This window comes from Trachypithecus francoisi, unplaced genomic scaffold (genome assembly GCF_009764315.1).
Source record: "Trachypithecus francoisi isolate TF-2019V2 unplaced genomic scaffold, Tfra_2.0 Lachesis_group20, whole genome shotgun sequence".
Classification (NCBI taxonomy): Eukaryota; Metazoa; Chordata; class Mammalia; order Primates; family Cercopithecidae; genus Trachypithecus; species Trachypithecus francoisi.
This window is the reverse complement of record NW_022681466.1, coordinates 67,139,648-67,158,861: the sequence shown is the minus strand read 5'-3', so window position 1 is coordinate 67,158,861 and position 19,214 is coordinate 67,139,648. Positions and strand designations below refer to the sequence as shown.

At 49.4% G+C, this 19,214-nt stretch overlaps 1 protein-coding gene and 1 long non-coding RNA gene across 4 annotated transcripts in view; one reads left to right on the top strand and one right to left on the bottom strand.

Moving 5' to 3' along the window:
* Nucleotides 1-1,291: 1,291 nt before the first annotated feature.
* The window catches only part of SCIMP (SLP adaptor and CSK interacting membrane protein), a 25,941-nt gene continuing 8,018 nt past the window's right edge, over nucleotides 1,292-19,214 (bottom strand). For all 3 annotated transcript variants that reach the window (XM_033184927.1, XM_033184928.1, XM_033184926.1), the window contains exons 2-5: nucleotides 12,938-13,061; nucleotides 9,524-9,587; nucleotides 5,246-5,319; nucleotides 1,292-1,835 (exon numbers count right to left, since the gene is read on the bottom strand). In XM_033184927.1, the coding sequence (XP_033040818.1) occupies nucleotides 1,660-1,835; nucleotides 5,246-5,319; nucleotides 9,524-9,587; nucleotides 12,938-13,061 (438 nt within the window). In that variant the 3' untranslated portion in view covers nucleotides 1,292-1,659. The remainder of the gene's footprint in view (nucleotides 1,836-5,245; nucleotides 5,320-9,523; nucleotides 9,588-12,937; nucleotides 13,062-19,214) is intronic.
* LOC117067855 overlaps nucleotides 16,881-19,214 on the top strand; it is a 9,018-nt gene continuing 6,684 nt past the window's right edge. Inside the window, exon 1 of the long non-coding RNA XR_004430873.1 lies at nucleotides 16,881-16,939. This is a non-coding gene — a long non-coding RNA (uncharacterized LOC117067855). The remainder of the gene's footprint in view (nucleotides 16,940-19,214) is intronic.

The window sequence follows — 19,214 nt, the reverse complement described above, 5'->3', positions numbered from 1 at the left end:
GTCTAGAAAGAGAGAATCAGGGAGAAAGGCCAGGTCCCCAGCGCTCCAGTGTTGATTGAGGGAGAAAACTTGAAAATAGGAGGAACACATTTTCCCATCTCTTGAGGGAAAGCTCCATCTGAGAGTCACTCTCAGGCCTTTCCAGGTCCACAGAGCTCTCTCTGCAAGCCTATTCATTTGCCAGATTTCCCAGAGGTTGCTTAGAAACCAGAATCTTGTGAGTATAGTTAGAATGAGTCAAGTCCTAGGGCTCTAACAGATCAGCTAGAAGGAACCGATGAGGTCTAAGAGCCTACAAAACTGACTCGGGCCTCGTTGGCCCCATTAGGACACTTGTTTAACAAGACATCAGCCCATGTCCCTGGCATCTTATTGGCTACAGCACATCATACTGGACCTTCTGTCTCCTCCCAGATGCCCAGGGAAGGAAGGGGCTTGAGGCTGTTTTCATAGAACTCGAGGAAGTACTGATGAAAATGATGGACAGGCCAGGCACGGTGGCTCACGCTTGTAATCCCAGCACTTTGGGAGGCCGAGGCGGGTGGATCACGAGGTCAGGAGATCAAGACCATCCTGGCGAACATAGTGAAACCTTGTCTCTACTGAAAATACAAAAAAATTAGCCGGACGTGGTGGCGGGTGCCTGTAGTCCCAGCTACTCGGGAGGCTGAGGCAGGAGAATGGCGTGAACCTGGGAGGTGGAGCTTGCAGTGAGCCGAGATCGCGCCACTGCACTCCAGCCTAGACAACAGAGCGAGACTCCGTCTCAAAAAAAAAGAAAAAAAGAAAGAAAATGATGGACAGGGGATGCTAAGCGCCCTGAACTCTCATCTTGAATATGCCATTGGTACATGCCCTTTTCTTTCCTGTTCCCTATGATTTCTCATGGGGGAAATCTGTTTTTCCTGTAGCACCCCCAACACACCTATTGCAAAATGATGCTTCTCGGTGTAAATCAGAAGGTAACTTTGGTCCTTTGTCTATTGTTACAGTACAACTTGCAAGCACAGGGCAAAAACCTAGGCGAAAACTCAAATCTCCGTGGTCAAGTTGGCCTATGTCATGTAAAGGCACTGGGGTTTTCTGGGCGTCTAGGTGGGGAGGGTTCACAAGAACAAAAGGTACTCCCTGCCCTTGCAAACTTGCGAGATGTGGTTATGGGAGCCTGGGCACAAGAGCACTCAGCTGTAACTCACCCACGGCCTCACACTGCAGGAGGTGGGTGGGGTGAGAGGGTGAAGACCAGCATGCTTGGTGAGGGCCCTGCTGGGGATGGGAGCCTGGGAGGGTCTGCAAAACCAAATGCAGAGATTTCAGATCACTCAGAACCATGCAAACCAAAGGGAGTGAAGGGGGAAAGCGTGCCAAGAAATGAGTAGTTTCTCACAGGTGGGAGCCATGGAGCCCTGTGGTCCTTCCCATGGAAACGTCCCTCAACAACGCAAGGCTGACCCCTCTAAGTCCTCAGAGCCGAGCACCCATGTCTCTCCTCTGGCTGCAGTCATCTGATTGCCAGGGTGCCTTCATCTAAGGTTTGGGAAGTGCTTTATCTTATAGAGCTTCATAAAATCACCACTGGCTTTCAGGGCCCAGAGACCTACTGAAGTGAACCATTCTTCATTGCTTTAAAATAAGTCGTGTAAACCCTCTTCAGTTTTGTCAAAAAGAAGAAATGGCTGTTTCAAAGTGATGCTTTTCAGTATTTGCAGGGATTTCAACATCGTCATAGTCATCTTCAGGTTCAATGTAGCTTGGGATGGAAACAGTCTTCTTATTTTTAACTTTATTTACCAATGAGTATGTAGGTGGCGGCTGACTTGGGGTTTCCTGTGGGGCTAGAATACACAAAAAGATCCTTAAATGCAAAGCTATCATGTGTTTTTATATTTTTGACGCAGTGGCTCAGTGTGATTTTCACGTTTCAGTGATCTTCCCACTTCTAGTGGGCCAGATCCCCATTTTACAGAGGAAATTCAGATGCAGACCTGACACAGTCTCCGGATCACCCAAGTGAGTAAATGGAAAATATTAGTCAGACATCTTGACTCCCGTCTCTTTGCCTAAGACTGCCCTGCATGGAAACCATGAAGCAAAAGCTTAGAAAAGAAACAGACCAGGTCAGGTGCAGGAGCTCACACCTGTAATCCCAGTACTCTGGAAGGCCGAGGTGGGAGGATCACTTGAGCCCAGGAGTTCCAGACCAGCTTGGGCAACACAGGGAGACCTCGTCTCTACAGAAAAATTTAAAAATTAGCTGGATGTGGTGGTGCACGCTTATAGTCCCAGCTACTTGGGAGGCTGAGGCAAGAGGATCTCCTGAGCTCAGGAGGTTGAGGCTACAATGAGCCATGATCACACCACTGCACTTCAGCCTGGACAACGTAGTAAGACCCTGTCTCAAAAAAAAAAAGAATGGATGAAAAGAAACAGACCAGAGCACAGCAGTCATATGAGTGCTGTTGTGTTACAGATCCTAATTTTCACAAGGAAGTGAAATAAATCATATTTCCTTTTTGGCACATCCCTTCCAGTGACTTACACTGTTTTCCAGGGCTCTCTGTAATTGCTTATGCACAAATCTCTCTGCTAAGAAGAAAGGGGATGGCATTATTTTCAAAAGGTGGAATTAGTACAGAACAGGTCCACAGGCCAGGGGTGGTGGCTCACGCCTGTCATCCCAGCACGTTGGGAGGCCGAGGTGGGCGGATCACCAGGTCAGGAGTTCGAGACCATCCTGGCTAACACAGTGAAACCCCCTCTGTACTAAAGATACAAAAAAATTAGCCAGGTGTGGTGGCGGGTGCCTGTAGTCCCAACTACTCAGGAGGCTGAGGCAGGAGAATGGCGTGAACACGGGAGGCGGAGCTTGCAGTGAACCAAGATCACACCACTGCACTCCAGCTTGAGTGACAGAGCGAGACTCCGTCTCAAAAAAAAAAGTACCTGGCTTGTAGAGTTGTTGTGAGGACTGAATGAGCTAATACCTGTCAAGTGCTTAGTGTGGGACCTGAAACAAGCGCATGCTCAGTAAATGGTAGCTAATACTGTTTATCTAGCCAATCAAAATATTTTTCTTAAGTATCGACTAAGCCTCACGCCCTGCTCTAGGTAGTGGATAAACATAAATAGTGGTGGACAAGAAAGGTTCCTGTTTTCCTGAAGTTTATACTCCAGTGGAGGAGATCAATAATACACAAATGAACAAGTAAATAACACAATTTTGGATAACTGTCAGTTTCATAAAGGAAATTAGCAGGACTACTTTAGGTTGAGTGGTCAGAGAGGGCCTCTTTGAGGTGATGACTTTTGAGCTGACATCTGAAGGATGAGGAAAATCCAGCTATGCAAAGAGCTTAAGGAAGAACATTCCAGTCAAAGGAACCAGGCAGAGTTTTTCTGATAGGAAGTGAGAGGCCTAGTGACAGCCATGTTTCTTTCTGCTTATGTTCCAAGCGGGAATTTGAACATGAATTTACACATTTATATCAGGATATTGGGGGCGTTGGTTCTTATTCTGCCCCCTTTTTTCTTTTTCTTTTTCTTTTTTTTTTTTCTTGAGACAGGGTCTCACTCTGTCATCCAGGCTGGAGTGTAGTGATTTGCTATCATAGCTCACTACAGACCTTCTAGGCTCAAGCTTGATCCCCCAACCTCAGCCTTCCAAGTAGCTGGGACTATAGGTGTGCACCATCACACTGGCTAATTTTTGTAAAGATAGGATTTTGCCATGTTGCCCAGGCTGCTCTCAGACTCCTGAGCTCAAGTCAGCTGCCCGCCTTGGCCTCCCATAGTGTTGGGATTACAAGCAGATGCCACTGTGCCTGGCCTCTGGCTGTCTCTTTTTTTTTTTTTTTTTTTTGAGATGGGTCTCGCTCTGTCGCCCAGGCTGGAGTGCAGTGGCCAGATCTCGGCTCACTGCAAGCTCCGCCTCCCGGGTTCATGCCATTCTCCTGCCTCAGCCTCCTGAGCAGCTGGGACTACAGGCGCCCACCACCACGCCCGGCTAGTTTTTTGTATTTTTTAGTAGAGACGGGTTTCACCGTGTTAGCCAGGATGGTCTTGATCTCCTGACCTCGTGATCCACCCGTCTCGGCCTCCCAAAGTGCTGGGATTACAGGCTTTAGCCACCGCGCCCAGCCTGGCTGTCTCTTTTAAACAGGATGCTGGTTGGGTGTAGTGGCTCATGCCTGTAATCCCAGCACTTTGGGAGGTCGAGGCAGGCGGATCACTTAAGGTCAGGAGTTCAAGACCAGCCTGGCCAATATGGTGAAACCCCATCTCTACTAAACATACAAAAAATTAGCTGAGTGTGGTGCTGTGCACCGATAATCCCAGTTACTCAGGAGGCCAAGACAGGAAAAGAGCTTGAACCTAGGAGGTGGAGATTGCAGTGAGCTGAAATCACGCCACAGCACTCCAGCCTGGGTGAGAGAGCAAGACTCTGCCTCAAAAGTAAAATAATCAGGATGCTGAATCTATAAATCCTAGTGCTACAGACTGAACATTTGTGTCCCCCCAAAATTCATGTGTTCAAGCCTTAACCCCCAGTGAGGCTATATGTGGCCATAGGGATGAGGCCTTGATCCGACAGGATCAGTGTCCTTGTAAGAAGAAACACCAGAAATCTGGCTCCCCGACGCTCTTCCCCAGCTTGAATGCACCAAGGAAAGGCCATTTGTGGGGACATAGCAAGAAGGTGGCTGTCTGCAAGCCAGGAGGAGAGCCCTCACCAGAAACCTCACAGAAATTGGCCAGCACCCTCATCTCGGGCTTCCAGTCTCAGAACAACAAGAAACCAAATTTCTGTTGGGTAAGCACCCCAGTCTATGGTATTTTTGTTACAGCAGCCTGAGCTATCTGAGACACCTTGATAGGGGCCGGGCGCCGTGGCTCACGCCTGTAATCCCAGCACTTTGAGAGGCTGAGGCGGGTGGATCATGAGGTCAGGAGATCGAGACCACAGTGGAACCCCATCTCTACTAAAAATACTAAAAAAAAAAATTAGCTGGGCGTGGTGGCAGGCGCCTGTAGTCCCAGCTACTCGGGAGGCTGAGGCAGGAGAATGGCGTGAATCCGGGAGGCGGAGCTTGCAGTGAGCTAGTGAGCCAAGATTGCACCACTGCACTCCAGCCTGGGTGACAGAGCGAGACTCCGTCTCAAAAAAAAAAAAAAAAAAAAAAAAAAACACCTTGATAAACTTGTTATCCTACCCTAAATGAAACTGCTACCAGTAAAATATACTTACAGGAGTCTTCTAGAGAAGGCCAATTCCTTGGTGGCAGAGGCGGTAATTGAACTGGCGACTCATTAAGAACATTCCTAGAGAGAGAGAGAGAGAATCAGTGTTTGATTTGGGCCATGCCTGTTCCCAGCAGATTTAAGAGAAAACATCAAGGAAAGTGAATGGGTTGAACATTCAAATCTTGATCTCTACGAATTGGAAGCATTTCCTTTCCTTTGTAGGTCCTGGATCCCATTTGTAATTGGCACCCTAATGAAACCGTTTCCTCTAGCCCAGGAAATGGCTGAAACTGAGGGGAAGGAAATAAAGTGCTACAATTCAGAGCGTGGAGCGTACCTTCCCGGTTCACCTGAGCTGGTTTAGGAGCGGTAGGCACCAGATGTATTTCTATTTGCAAAACAGATGAGCAGGGCATGTTGGCTCACGCCTGTAATCCCAGCACTTTGGAAGGCCGAGGTGGGAGGATCACCTGAGGTCAGGAATTCAAGACCAGCCTGGCCAACATGGTGAAACCTCGTCTGTACTAAAAATACAAAAATTAGCCAGGCATGATGATGCTCACCTGTAATCCCAGCTACTTGGGAGACTGAGGCAGGGGAATCGCTTGAACCCGGGAGGCGGAGATTGCAATGAGCCAAGATCATGCTATTGCACTCTAGCCTAGGCAACAGAGCGAGACTCTGTCTCAAAACAAACAAAAAAACCCAAAAAACAAAAACAGATGAACTCCTAAAGCAGAATGTACACAAACTTTGAGATAGCATTTCCACTGTTGGGTCTACAGCCTATCGAAATGCTCACATATGTTCACCAAAACATGCATTAGAATGTTCAGAGCAACACTATTCATAACAGCTGCAAATTGGACACTACCTGTGTTAGTCTGGGTTGTCCAGAGAAGCAGAGACACATAAAATTCGCCATCAACAACCCAAATGCCCATCAGCAGTAGAATGGATAGATTAATTATAGTATAGCGACTGGGCAAGGTGGTTAACATCTGTAATACCAGCACTTTGGGAAGTGAAAGAGGGAGGACAGCTTGAGCCCAGGAGTTTAAGGGTAATATAGGGAGACCCTGAGCAACACAGGGAGACCCTGTCTCTACAAAAGAATCAAAATAATTAACTGGTTATGGTGGCATACACCTGTAGTCCCAGCTACTCAGGAGACTGAAGCAGGAGGATCACTTGAGCCCAAAATCTGAGGTTACAGTGAGCTATGATTGCACCACTGTACTCCAGCCTGGTTGATCGTGAGACCCTGTCTCAAAATAAAAAATAAATAAATAGTGGTGTACTCCCACGGTGGAATGTTCTATAGCAACAAGAATGAACAATCTATAACCACACACCATGAATCTCATAAAAATGATGTAAGCAAAAAAGCCAAACACCAAATAATATATACTGTATGATGCCATTAATAGATTGCATAAAAAACAAAAAGCTGCCGGGCGCGGTGGCTCACACCTGTAATCCCAGCACTTTGGGAGGCCAAGGCGGGCAGATCATGAGGTCAGGAGATCGAGACCAGCCTGGCCAACATGATGAAACCCCGTCTCTACTAAAAGTCTCAAACTCCCGACCTCAGGTGATCCGCCTGCCTCGGCCTCCCAGATCTGGGATTACAGGTGTGAGCTGCCACACCTGGCCCCAGTTGTATTCTTTTAAAAGGCAGTATTTTAGTCACCTGTCTTATTCCTGAAGGGGATCGGAATTGATGGAGGCAGGGGGAGTCTTATTTGCTGGATCCCTGAAGCTACAGTCGAAGGCATTTTAGAAAAGCATAGGTTTAACAATGTTTTGTACATGGTGTCTCACTATGTTATCCAGGCTGGTCTTGAACTTCTGGCCTCAAGTGATACTCCCACCTTGGCCTCCCAAAGTGCTGACATTACAGGCATGAGCCACTGCACCTCGCCCCAAGAGTAAGTTTTGTTTTAGATAGTGTGTATATTCTAAAGAAAGGACTGGCTCTTGACTGGCTCCTGGGAAATAATGTCTAAACCCTGGAATATCCTCCCTAATAAGAGTGTCTCCAGCCAGGCGCGGTGGCTCACGCCTGTAATCCCAGCACTTTGGGAGGACGAGATGGGTGGATCACGAGGTTAGGAGTTCGAGACAAGCCTGGACAACATGGCGAAACCCCATCTCTACTAAAAATACAAAAAATTAGATAGTCGTGGTGGCGAGCACTTGTAGTCCCAGCTACTTGGGAGGCTGAGGCAGGAGAATGGCATGAACCTGGGAGGCGGAGCTTGCGGTGAGCCGGGATCGCGCCACTGCACTCCAGCCTGGGTGACAGAGCGAGAGTCTGTCTCAAAAACAAAAAGTGTCTTTGAAGCCAGGCATGGTGGCTCACACTTGTAATCCCAGCACTTTGGGAGGCCAAGGTGAGTGGATCACTTGAGGTCAGGAGTTCCAGATCAGCCTGGCCAACATGGTGAAATGCCGTCTCTACTAAAAATACAAAAATTGGCCGGGCGTGGTGGCGGGTGCCTGTAATCCCAGCTACTTAGGAGGCTGAGGCAGGAGAATCACTTGAACCTGGGAGGCAGAGGTTGCAAGGAGCCGAAATCACGCCTTCGCCCACCAGCCTAGGCGACAGAGTGAGACTCCAGCTCATAAATAAATAAATAAATAAATAAATAAATAGTGTCTTTGTATATCTGGGAGCCTTGGGCCACACCAGATAGTTTATATTAATAATGTGGTTTATGGTGAATGCCTGTTTTTGTTTGCCTGGGGCCCTGGGCCATGGTTTATCAATTTGATAAAGCTAAATGCAGGTATTCCATGCCTGCATGACTAACCCCCAGTAAAAGAAAAACTCTGAACTCCAAGGCTCGGGTGAGCTTCTCCAGTCAGCAGTGCTTGACGTCTGTTGCCACACATTGTTCCTGGGAGAACTGGGGCTATCTGTGACACTTCACTGGGAGAGGACTTGCCTGCTTTCTGCTCGACTCCGCACTACCTGCCTTTTTCATTTGCTGATTTTAATCTGTATTCTTTGTATAATTTTACTCAACTGTAACTGTTGAGTAAAATAGCTTTTCTGGGTCCTGTGAGTGCTTCTAGTAAATTCTCAAGCCTAAGAATGGCCAGCCGGGCGCGGTGGCTCAAGCCTGTAATCCCAGCACTTTGGGAGGCCGAGACGGGCAGATCACGAGGTCAGAGATCGAGATCATCCTGGCTAACATGGTGAAACCCCGTCTCTACTAAAAATACAAAAAACTAGCGGGCGAGGTGGCGGGCGCCTGTAGTCCCAGCTACTCGGGAGGCTGAGGCAGGAGAATGGCGTGAATCCGGGAGGCGGAGCTTGCAGTGAGCTGAGATCCGGCCACTGCACTCCAGCCTGGGTGACAGAGCAAGACTCCGTCTCAAAAAAAAAAAAAAAAAGAATGGCCTTGGAGATCCCCAATGTAGATATTGGCCATAAAGCCCCAAACAGATCACAAAACACAAAAGTAAAGTGGATGGCATATTTTCCTTTAGCACAATAGCTTTCGGAGCACTATATTTGGAATCCACCAAAAAAAAAAGAAGTATAGACCAGGCGTGGGGCCCAGAACACAGAGCCCAACCTGTGACCTTTGTCAGAACAGATGAGAGTAGGCTGGGCACGGTGGCATGTGCGTGTAATCCCAGTTACTTGGGAGGATGAGGTGGGGGAATTGCTTGAGCCCAGGAGTTTGAGACCCACAGGAGTTTTAGAGCTGCCCGGGCAACATAGCAGACCCTATCTCAAAAAAAAAAAAAAAAAAAAAAAAGAGGCCAGGTGCAGTGGCTCACGTCTATAATCCCAGCACTTTGAGAGGCCAAGGTGGGTGGATCATGAGGTTAGGAGTTTGAGACCAGCCTGGCCAACATGGTGAAACCACATCTGTACTAAAAATACAAAAATCAGGCAGGCGTGATGGTGGGTGCCTATAATCCCAGCTACTTGGGAGGCTGAGGCAGGAGAATTGCTTGAACCCAGGAGGCGGAGGCTGCAGTGAGCCGAGATGGCACCAAAGCACTCCAGCCTGGGTGACAGAGCAAGACTCCGTCTCAAAAAAAAAAAAAAAGAGAGAGAGACAAGAGGAGGGAGGACTTGCCCAGCATTGACAATGTCCTGAGTCTTTGCTCTTATGTGGAGAGATTTGGCAGGTGTGACATCTCACCAGCTCTACAGGAAATGCAGATGTCTCCGTCATACTGGTACAGAGTGGAGGGGCAAGGGTGGAAGTGAACAGGCAGTTCATAACAGTAAAAAGCAGAAGGATTCCTCCCCACTTACTCATACATTTTTTCTTCATCTGCTTGCTTGTTTTTCAAGGGCTTGGCAATTTCCCATTTCTTGCCTAAGAGAAGGAAAAGCATGTTCATTGAAGAAGAATTAGCAAAAGTTGTAATTTTCGAATTGAACCCAGAAAAAACACACTTAGGGACACAGAGTTAATAAATGATAGAATTGGACTTTGAATTCAGACTGTCTGACCACAGAGCCTCTGCACTAACCCAGTGAGGGCGGCCACAGTGTGGGTGGTGTTTATTTCCTCTATGACTGGCACTTAGGTGGCACTTAGAAATGTTGGTTGAATGAATAATCAAAAGTGTGGTTGGGAGGAAATCAGATAAAGCATCAGAAAAGCAGTTTGTATCCTGTAATGTGCTGGACATATAAGTTGTCATAAATCATAACCTGCTTGTTAATAGGAGTGGTTGAGGATAAAAAAAAGTAGGTAAAGTTTTAGTTCAGGGTCATTCTTTTGTCCATATTTAAGAATGGACACTTTTTTTTTTCCCGCAGACAGAGTCTTGCTCTTGTTGCCCAGGCTGGAGTACAGTGGCACAATCTTGGCTCACTGCAACCTCTGCTCCCCAGGTTCAAGCGATTCTCCTGCCTCAACCTCCAGAGTAGCTGAGATTACAGGCGCCCGTCACCACACCTGGCTAATTTTTGTATTTTTAGCAGAGACGGGGCAGGAGGTTTCACCATGTTGGCCAGGCTGGTCTCGAACTCCCGACCTTAAGTGATCCACCCGCCTCGGCCTCCCAAAGTGCTGGGATTACAGGTGTGAGCCACTACACCTGGTGGGAATGAAAACTTTTAAGAAGGCAAAAGGAGGCCAGGCACGGTGGCTCACACCTGTAATCCCAGCACTTTGGGATGCCAAGGCTGGAGGATCACTTGAGGTCGGGAGTTCAGGACCAACCTGGCCAACATGGTGAAACCCTGTGTCTACTAAAACTTCAAAAATTATCCAGGCATGATGGCATACGCCTGTAATCCCACCTGCTGAGGAGAATGAGGCAGGAGAATCACCTGAACCTGGGAGGTGGAGGTTGCAGTGAGCCCAGATCACACCACTGCCCTGCATCCTGGACGACAGAGTGAGACTCCATCTCAAAAAAAAAAAAAGGGCAAAAGGACAGAGGACTGTAGGGTCCCAGAATACACTTTTTGTATTAAAAAATTAATTACAATAGAGAAGAAAGAACATTGAACTGGAAGCCCAGCAGACCTGAGTTCTGGTCCCAACTCTGCCACCAATTCTTTTTTTTTTTTTTTTTTTTGAGACGGAGTCTTGCTCTGTCGCCCAGGCTGGAGTGCAGTGGCCGGATCTCAGCTCACTGCAAGCTCTGCCTCCCGGGTTTACGCCATTCTCCTGCCTCAGCCTCCCGAGTAGCTGGGACTACAGGTGCCCGCCACCTCACCTGGCTGGCTTTTTAAAAATTTTTTAGTAGAGACAGGGTTTCACCATGTTAGCCAGGATGGTCTCGATCTCCTGACCTTGTGATCCGCCCGTCTCGGCCTCCCAAAGTGCTGGGATTACAGGCTTGAGCCACTGCGCCCGGCCTCTGCCACCAATTCTTATGGCACCTCAGTGAAGCTCTCATCTTCCTTTGAACCTTAATTTTCTTATCTCTAAAGAGAGATTGAGAAGAATGACAGAAAGATTTCACTTCTTGTCTATCTGTGACCTGCCAGCACTGAGCTGGGCTGAGCAGGAATCTGGAGGCTATGACCAGATACAGTGAGTGGATAGTGGCTTCGTCATTGAGGGATGTCAGTCCAGGGTGCCCCAGGGAAGGTGACTGTACCTCTCAGTGTGCTTACCATCCCTAGGTGTACTCCCTGCTTAGGTCATTGTTGTTGTTATTATTATTATTATTATTTTGAGATGGAATCTCGCTCTGTCGCCTGGGCTGGAGTGCAGTAGCACCATGTCAGCTCACTGCAACCTCTGCCTCCCGTGTTTAAGTGATTCTCCCACCTCAGCCTCCTGAGTAGCTGGGATTACAGGCACCCACCATCACGCCTGGCTAATTTTTGTATTTTCAGTAGAGACGGGGTTTTGCAATGTTGGCAGGTTGGTCTTGAACTCCTGACCTCAAGTGGTACACCTACCTTGGCCTCCCAAAGTGTTGGGATTACAGGCGTGAGCCACTGTGCCCCGCCAGGTTGTTATTTAAAGGGATGAGATGTCAAGATAACACACCATTGAATCAAGGCTTTCATGTTTCTGGAGATGAACAGGAAAGTGGAAACCCCACTTACAGATAATCTAAAGTTAGTGTTAATCCCCAGACCACTTATTTATGTCTGAGGGTACCAAGAGGTTTCTGGTCTAGGTAATACCAGAAGATTCAGAGTATGGTCTCAGAGAAGGCAATCGTGGTGGTCAAACATGTTGGCTGTGGGTTGAGTCCATATTTTATTACTCAAGAAAGTTCTTTTTTTTTTTTTTTTGAGACAGTCTAACTCTTGTTTCCCAGGCTGGAGTGCAGTGGCACGATCTCGGCTCACTGCAACCTCCACCTCCCAGGTTCAAGTGATTCTCCTGCCTTAGCCTCCTGAGTAGCTGGGACTACAGGCACCTTCCACCACACTCAGCTAATTTTTGTAATTTTTGTAGAGATGGGGTTTCCCCGTTTTGGCCAGGCTGATCTTACACTCCTGACCTCAGGTGATTCCCTCCACCTGGGCTTCCCAAAGTGCTGGAATTACAGGCATGAGCCACCGTGCCCAGCCGACAGTTCTTGTTTATGTTTTGTTTTTTTGAGACGGAGTCTCGCTCTGTCCCTCAGGCTGGTGTGCAGTGGCGCGATCTCGGCTCACTGCAAGCTCCGCTCCCGCATTCACACCATTCTCCTGCCTCAGCCTCCCGAGTAGCTGGGACTATAGGCGCCCGCCACTGCGCCCGGCTAATGTTTTTGTATTTTTAATAGAGACGGGGTTTCACCGTGTTAGCCAGGATGATCTCGATCTCCTGACCTCATGATCTGCCTGCCTCGGCCTCCCAAAGTGCTGAGATTACAGGCGTGAGCCGCCGCGCCTGGCCGACAGTTCTTAATATTTCATATACTTGTGTTCTCTCAAGATGCTGTGATCAGTAGCCATATAGGAAAGAAAAAGCCCTTGAGCATACTGTGCCTTAAAACAGATTCTGCGTTCACCGGATGATTAGGGCTGGAAGGGCTCTTGGAGATTAGTTGACGTCCCTCCTTTCACTATGCAGATGAGGAAACTGAGGCCTAGAGACATAATGTAGTGGCAGGGCTAGGACTCAAACCCAGAATGCAAGATGCTTAATCCAAAATTCAGCTCATTCAGGCCCAGGATTGATTTGCTTGCCCTAAAGGAGCTCTACTGCACGGATAACCACCTGGCTCCTCCCTCTATCTGCCCAGGTAAGATGGCCATTACCTTGTCGAACCTGCCACTTACAGACACAATACAGGATGAGGCCCAGGCCCACAGAGACAACGATGATGGCCACAGCTAAGATGATCCAAAAATTGTTCCTCCACCAACTCATTGCAGTGGAATCCTGAGAAGAATGGAGAGACAAGAATGAGGCATGAATGAAAGACATCCTGGGGTGGGGTGGAGTGGGGCAGTTATCTACTGTGTTTTTTTTTTTTTTTTTTGAGTCGGAGTCTTACTCTGTCACCCAGGCTGGAGTTCAATGACGTGATCTCAGCTCTCCGATCATTGCAACCTCCACCTCCCGGGTTCAAGTGATTCTCCTGCCTCAGCCTCCAGAGTAACTGGGACTACAGGCACCTGCCACCACGCCCAGCTAATTTTTGTATTTTTAGTAGAGACGGGGTTTCGCCATGTTGGCCTGGCTGGTCTCGAACTCCTGACCTCAGGTGATCCACCCGACTTGGCCTCTCAAAGTGCTGGGATTACAGGCATGAGCCACGGCGCCCAGCTAATCTACTGTGTTGTGTAGAGATGCAGATATCTGCTTAGGAATCAGGTGCTGGTTCACAGCCATACCCAACTGATTAACACCTGGGGGACCTCAGGCATGTCACTTGACCTTCTGTGAGCCTCATCTGTAATATGGGGATGATACCTCCTACTTCAGTGAGGTTTGTGAGGACTGGAGATCAAGCATGTACCTACTGGGCCCTCTAGAAATGGTAGACATCATCACTGCTCTTTCAGACATGCAGCAGGAGGGGGAAGGTGCCATTTAAAGCAATAGTTGACTGCAGGGATTTTTTGTTTTTTATTTTGTTTGTTTTTTGAGAAGGAGTCTTGCTGTGTTGCCCAGGGTGGGGTGCGGTGGCACAATGTCAGCTCACTGCAACCTCCGCCTCCCAAGCGATTCTCCTGCCTCAGCCTCCTGAGTAGCTGGGATTAAAGGTGTGTGCCACCACGCCTGGCTAATTTTTGTATTTTTAGTAGAGGCGGGGTTTCGCCATGTTGGCTAAGCTGGTCTTGAACTCCTGACCTCGTGATCCGCCTGCCTCGGCCTCCCAAAGTGCTAGGATTATAGGCGTGAGCCACCGTGCCCAGCCAGTTGTTTTTAATCACAAGGACAAGTCAGATTTAATGCATAGCAAGGGAGAGAAATTGTAAGAGCTTTTGTTTGAGGTGAGGGTTAGAAAAATAGCTAGATGGATCTCTTTGAGTGAGATATGGTCAGAAGGGTGAAGCTGAAGAGAGAGGGGCAAATTGAGTTGATCTACATGAGAGAGTTAACAGGCATTTGGGGGCTGGAGGCTGACAGACCAGAGAGGGGAAAAATCTTGGAAAAGGTTAGCAGCAGAGAGAGAGGTCAAGAAGAGAGCGGCAAGTCAGAGCCTGGTTAGGAAGCTCCCGCAGTGGCAAATAACCAAGGCATTTTTAGGACAGTAATGCCTCATGTCCAGCTTTAAATTGCTACCTGGGTTATGCGGTGGTGTCACCTTTTGTTACCATCAAACCTCCAATAAAACTGCATAACATGGCCGGGCGCGGTGGCTCACGCCTGTAATCTCGGCACTTTGGGAGGCTGAGGCAGGCAGATCACTTCAGGTCAGGAGTTCAAGACCAGCCTGGCCAACATGGCAAAACCCCGTCTCTACTAAAAATACAAAAATTAGCCGGGTGTGGTGACTTGCACCTGTAGTCCCAGTTACTGGGGAGGCTGAGGCGGGAGAATTGCTTAAAGCCAGGAAGCGGAGGTTGCAGTGAGCCGAGATCATGCCACTACATTCCAGCCTGTACAACAGAGCAAGACTCCATCTCAAAACAAAAACAAAGGCTGGGCGCCCTGGCTCACGCCTGTAATCTCAGCACTTTGGGAGGCTGAGGCGGGCGGATCACTTGAGGTCAGGAATTCGAAACCAGCTTGGCCATCATGGTGAAACCCCTTTTCTACTAAAAATACAAAAAATCAGCTGGACATGGTGGTGCACGCCTGTAATCCCAGCTACTCAGGAGACAGAGGCAAGAGAATTGCTTGAACCCAGGAGACAGAGGTTGTGGTGAGCCGAGGTTGCGCCATTGCACTCCAGCCTGGGCAACAAGAGTGAGACTCCATCTCAAAAAAAACACTGATCTCAGAGAGGGAGTTGTGAGAACCCTAACTTTGAAGCTGGTTGCTCTCAAGTTCCAGAGGCCCGGACTTGCGACCAATGTCTGGGGAGTTGGGGGCAGCAGTCTTGGGGACTGAGCTGTGGGATCTGATGCTGTCTCTTGGTCTATAGTGCTGGCATTGAATTGGAGAACACCCAGCTGGTGTTCACTGCTTGGTGTGTGGGGGGTAAAAACCCGCACACATATGGTCACAGAAGCCCTTTTCTGTGTTGATGATTGTGGTGGTGTGTGAGAACAGAGGAAAAACACCGTCGGCAGAGTTTTCCTGAAACGATACTCTTTTAGAGTGATAGAGATAAATACCAGGACCTGCGCATTCAAAGCTGTTGTATCTGGATTGTGACTGTGTGGAAGGAGGGGCCGCGTGGAAGGAGGGGGCCGTGGGGAAGGGGGGGCAGTGTGGAAGGACGGGGCCGCGTGGAAGGAGGGGGCCGCCGGGAAGGACGGGCTGCGTGGAAAGAGGGGGCCGCGTGGAAGGAGGGGGCCGCAGGGAAGTGCGGAGCAGCGTGGAAGGACGGGGCCGCGTGGAAGGAGGGGGCCGCGTGGAAGGAGGGGGCCGCGTGGAAGAGGGGGGCCGCGTGGAAGGAGGGGGCCGCGGGGAAGTGCGGAGCAGCGTGGAAGGACGGGGCCGCGTGGAAGGAGGGGGCCGCGTGGAAGGACGGGGCTGCGAGGAAGGAGGGGGCTGCGTGAAAGGATGAGGTGGGAAGACAGGGACTGTTGCTTTTCGTTATAAACTCTCTGCATTACTGGATTTTTGCACTAGGTACATTTACTTTGATAACACTGAAAAGAAGAAATTCACCATGTAGTGTAGCCTCCAAGAAAAACTATTGCTTAGGTTTCAAGGTCAAGGAAATTTCATTCTCATCAGTTTCTGGGGAAAGAGGAAGTGGAATAATGTTGTCAGAAAGTGAAACCATGGGTCGTTTTCACAACTACTCAGAGTGATAAATATTTTTTGTCAGTTTTTTTTTTTTTTTTTTGAGACGGAGTCTCGCTCTGTCGCCCAGGCTGGAGTGCAGTGGCTGGATCTCAGTTCACTGCAAGCTCCACCTCCCGGGTTTACGCCATCCTTCTGCCTCAGCCTCCCGAATAGCTGGGACTACAGGCGCCCGCCACCTCGCCCGGCTAGTTTTTTGTATTTTTTTTTTTTTTGAGACGGAGTCTCGCTCTGCCGCCCAGGCTGGAGTGCAGTGGCCGGATCTCAGCTCACTGCAAGCTCCGCCTCCCGGGTTCACGCCATTCTCCTGCCTCAGCCTCCCAAGTAGCTGGGACTACAGGCGCCCGCCACGTCGGCCGGCTAGTTTTTTGTATTTTTTTTTTTTTTTTGAGACGGAGTCTCGCTCTGTCGCCCAGGCTGGAGTGCAGTGGCTGGATCTCGGCTAGCTGCAAGCTCCACCTCCCGGGTTTACGCCATCCTTCTGCCTCAGCCTCCCAAGTAGCTGGGACTACAGGCGCCCGCCACCTCGCCCGGCTAGTTTTTTGTATTTTTTTTAGTAGAGACTGGGTTTCGCCGTGTTAGCCAGGATGGTCTTGATCTCCTGACCTCGTGATCCCCCATCTCGGCCTCCCAAAGTGCTGAGATTACAGGCTTGAGCCACCGCGCCCGGCCAAAAACGAGGCGTCAGTTTTGTTCTTACAAATGAAATGGACTGCAGAGAGACACTTTTTCTTTTTCTTTTCTTTTCTTTTTTTTTTTTTTTTTTTTGAGATGAGGTCTCGCTCTGTCCCCCAGGCTAGAGTATGATGGTGAGATCTTGGTTCACTGCAACCTCCGCCTCCCTGGTTCAAGCGATTCTTCTGCCTCAGCCTCCCGAGTAGCTGTGATTACAGGTGTGTACCACCATGCCCGGCTAATTTGTTTTGTATTTTTAGTAGAGATGGGGTTTCACCATGTTGGCCAGGCTGGTCTCAAACTCCTGACCTCAGGTGATCTACCTGCCTCGGCCTCCCAAAGTGTTGGGATTACAGGCATGAGCCACCACGCCTGGCCGACACATTTTCAACAGAACCAAGGAGAGCTTGCTTTTTGAGAGAGGGCAGCTGAGAGAGGGGGCCTAAGAGAATCATATTCTAGTTCCAGTGGGAAGTCCTCTAGGCCACCAGGCTGGTTTAATGGCCAAGGTGCTTCTAGACAGGGGAAGCCCTGGGGAAGGATGACAGAGAGTATGGACAATGGGAAGATCACAATGACTGCATGACCAAGTTCAGGCCCTGGGAAGGTATGGAAGCTGCATCCTACCTGTGCTAGCAGGCCTGGAGTTGTGGCCACAGAGGGCTGATAAGATTGTGAGTACAGGACTGCTGAGGGCTACTGAAGGATTGCAGAGAAGTGTTTGCACTGGACTGAGTGCAGTGGCTCACGCTTGTGATCCTAGCACTTTGGGAGGCCAAGGCAGGTGGATCACTTGAGTCCAGGAGTTCAAGATAGCTTGGGAGACACAGCAAGACCCTGTCTCTATACACACACACACAACACACAAACACACAGTCACACGTAGCCGGGCGTGGCGTCATGCGCCTGTAGTCCCAGCTACTCAGGAGGTTAAGCTTCTCAGCAGCTACTCAGGGGTTTCACCCTGCTGGCCAGGGTGGTCTTGAACTCCTGACCTCAAGTGATCCGTCCGCCTCTGCCTCCCAAAGTGCTGGGATTACAGACATGAGCCACCGCCCCACCCAGAATGAACTTTCAAAAGGGAACAAGGATTAGAGAAGGGAGTGACACCGAATAGAACCAGAACCGGAGAAGGGGCTTGGGGACAGGAAGTTGAGAGCTCACACTTAAGTTTCCGTTTCCTCTGAGTTGGGAGGCAAAATCAACAGCCTGGGGGCTGAGGTGGGAGGGGCTGGCTTGAGCAGAGCAGTGCAACAGCACACACCAACTCCTCCACCTTCCAGCCCAGACCCCATTCCCCATTCCCATGGCGCTTTCTTCACAGTTTCAGTTGATGGAGCCTTTCTTGTGAGGCCGTCCTTCCTCCTCGCCTGCTGCATCCCAAGGAGAACTCCTCAGCTATGTGAAGGGATGTCACTACCCCTGCAATATGTATATGTGAAATATGTTGGGTGTGGTAGCTCATGCCTGTAATCCCAGCACTTCGGGAGGCCGAGGCGGGTGGATCATGAGGTCAGGAATTCAAGACCAGCCTGGCCAACATGGTGAAACCCCGTCTCTACTAAAAATACCAAAATTAGCCAGGCGTGGTGGTGTGTACCTGTAATCCCAGCTACTTGGGAGGCTGAGGCAGGAGAATTGTTTGACACTGGGAGGCGGAGGTTGTGGTGAGCGGAGATCACGCCACTGCACTCCAGCCTGGGTGACAAAGCTAGACTCCTTCTCCAAAAAAAATTAAAAAAAAATAAGTTTCGGCCGGGCACGGTGTCTCAAGCCTGTAATCCCAGCACTTTGGGAGGCCGAGATGGGTGGATCACGAGGTCAGGAGATCAAGACCATCCTGGCTAACACGGCGAAACCCCGTCTCTACTAAAAAATACAAAAAACTAGCCGGGCGAGTTGGCGGGCGCTTGTAGTCCCAGCTACACGGGAGGCTGAGGCAGGAGAATGGCATAAACCCGGGAGGTGGAGCTTGCAGTGAGCTGAGATCCGGCTACTGCACTCCAGCCTGGGCGACAGAGCGAGACTCCGTCTCAAAAAAAAAAAAAAAAAATAAGTTGGGCATTGTGGCATGCGCCTGTGGCCCCAGCTACATGGGAGGTTGAAGTGGAAGGATTGTTGGAGCCCAGGAAGTTGCATCTGTAGTGAGCTGCAATCATGCCTCTGCACTGCAGCCTGGGTGACAGAGCCAGATCTTGTCTCAAAAAAAAAAAAAAAAAAAAATGCATTGAGCACAATGACTCACACCTATAATCTCAATACTTTTGGAGGCTGATGCAGGAGGATCACTGAAGGCCAGGAGTTAGCAACCAGCCTGGGCAACATAGCAAGACCTTGTCTCTACAAAAAAATTTAAAAATTTGCCAGGTGAAGTGCCGCATGCCTATAGTACCAGCTACTCAAGAAGCTTACGTGAGAGGATTGCTTGAGCCCAGGAGCATGAGACTGCATTGGGCCATGACTGTGCCACTGCACTCCAGCCTGAGCAACAGC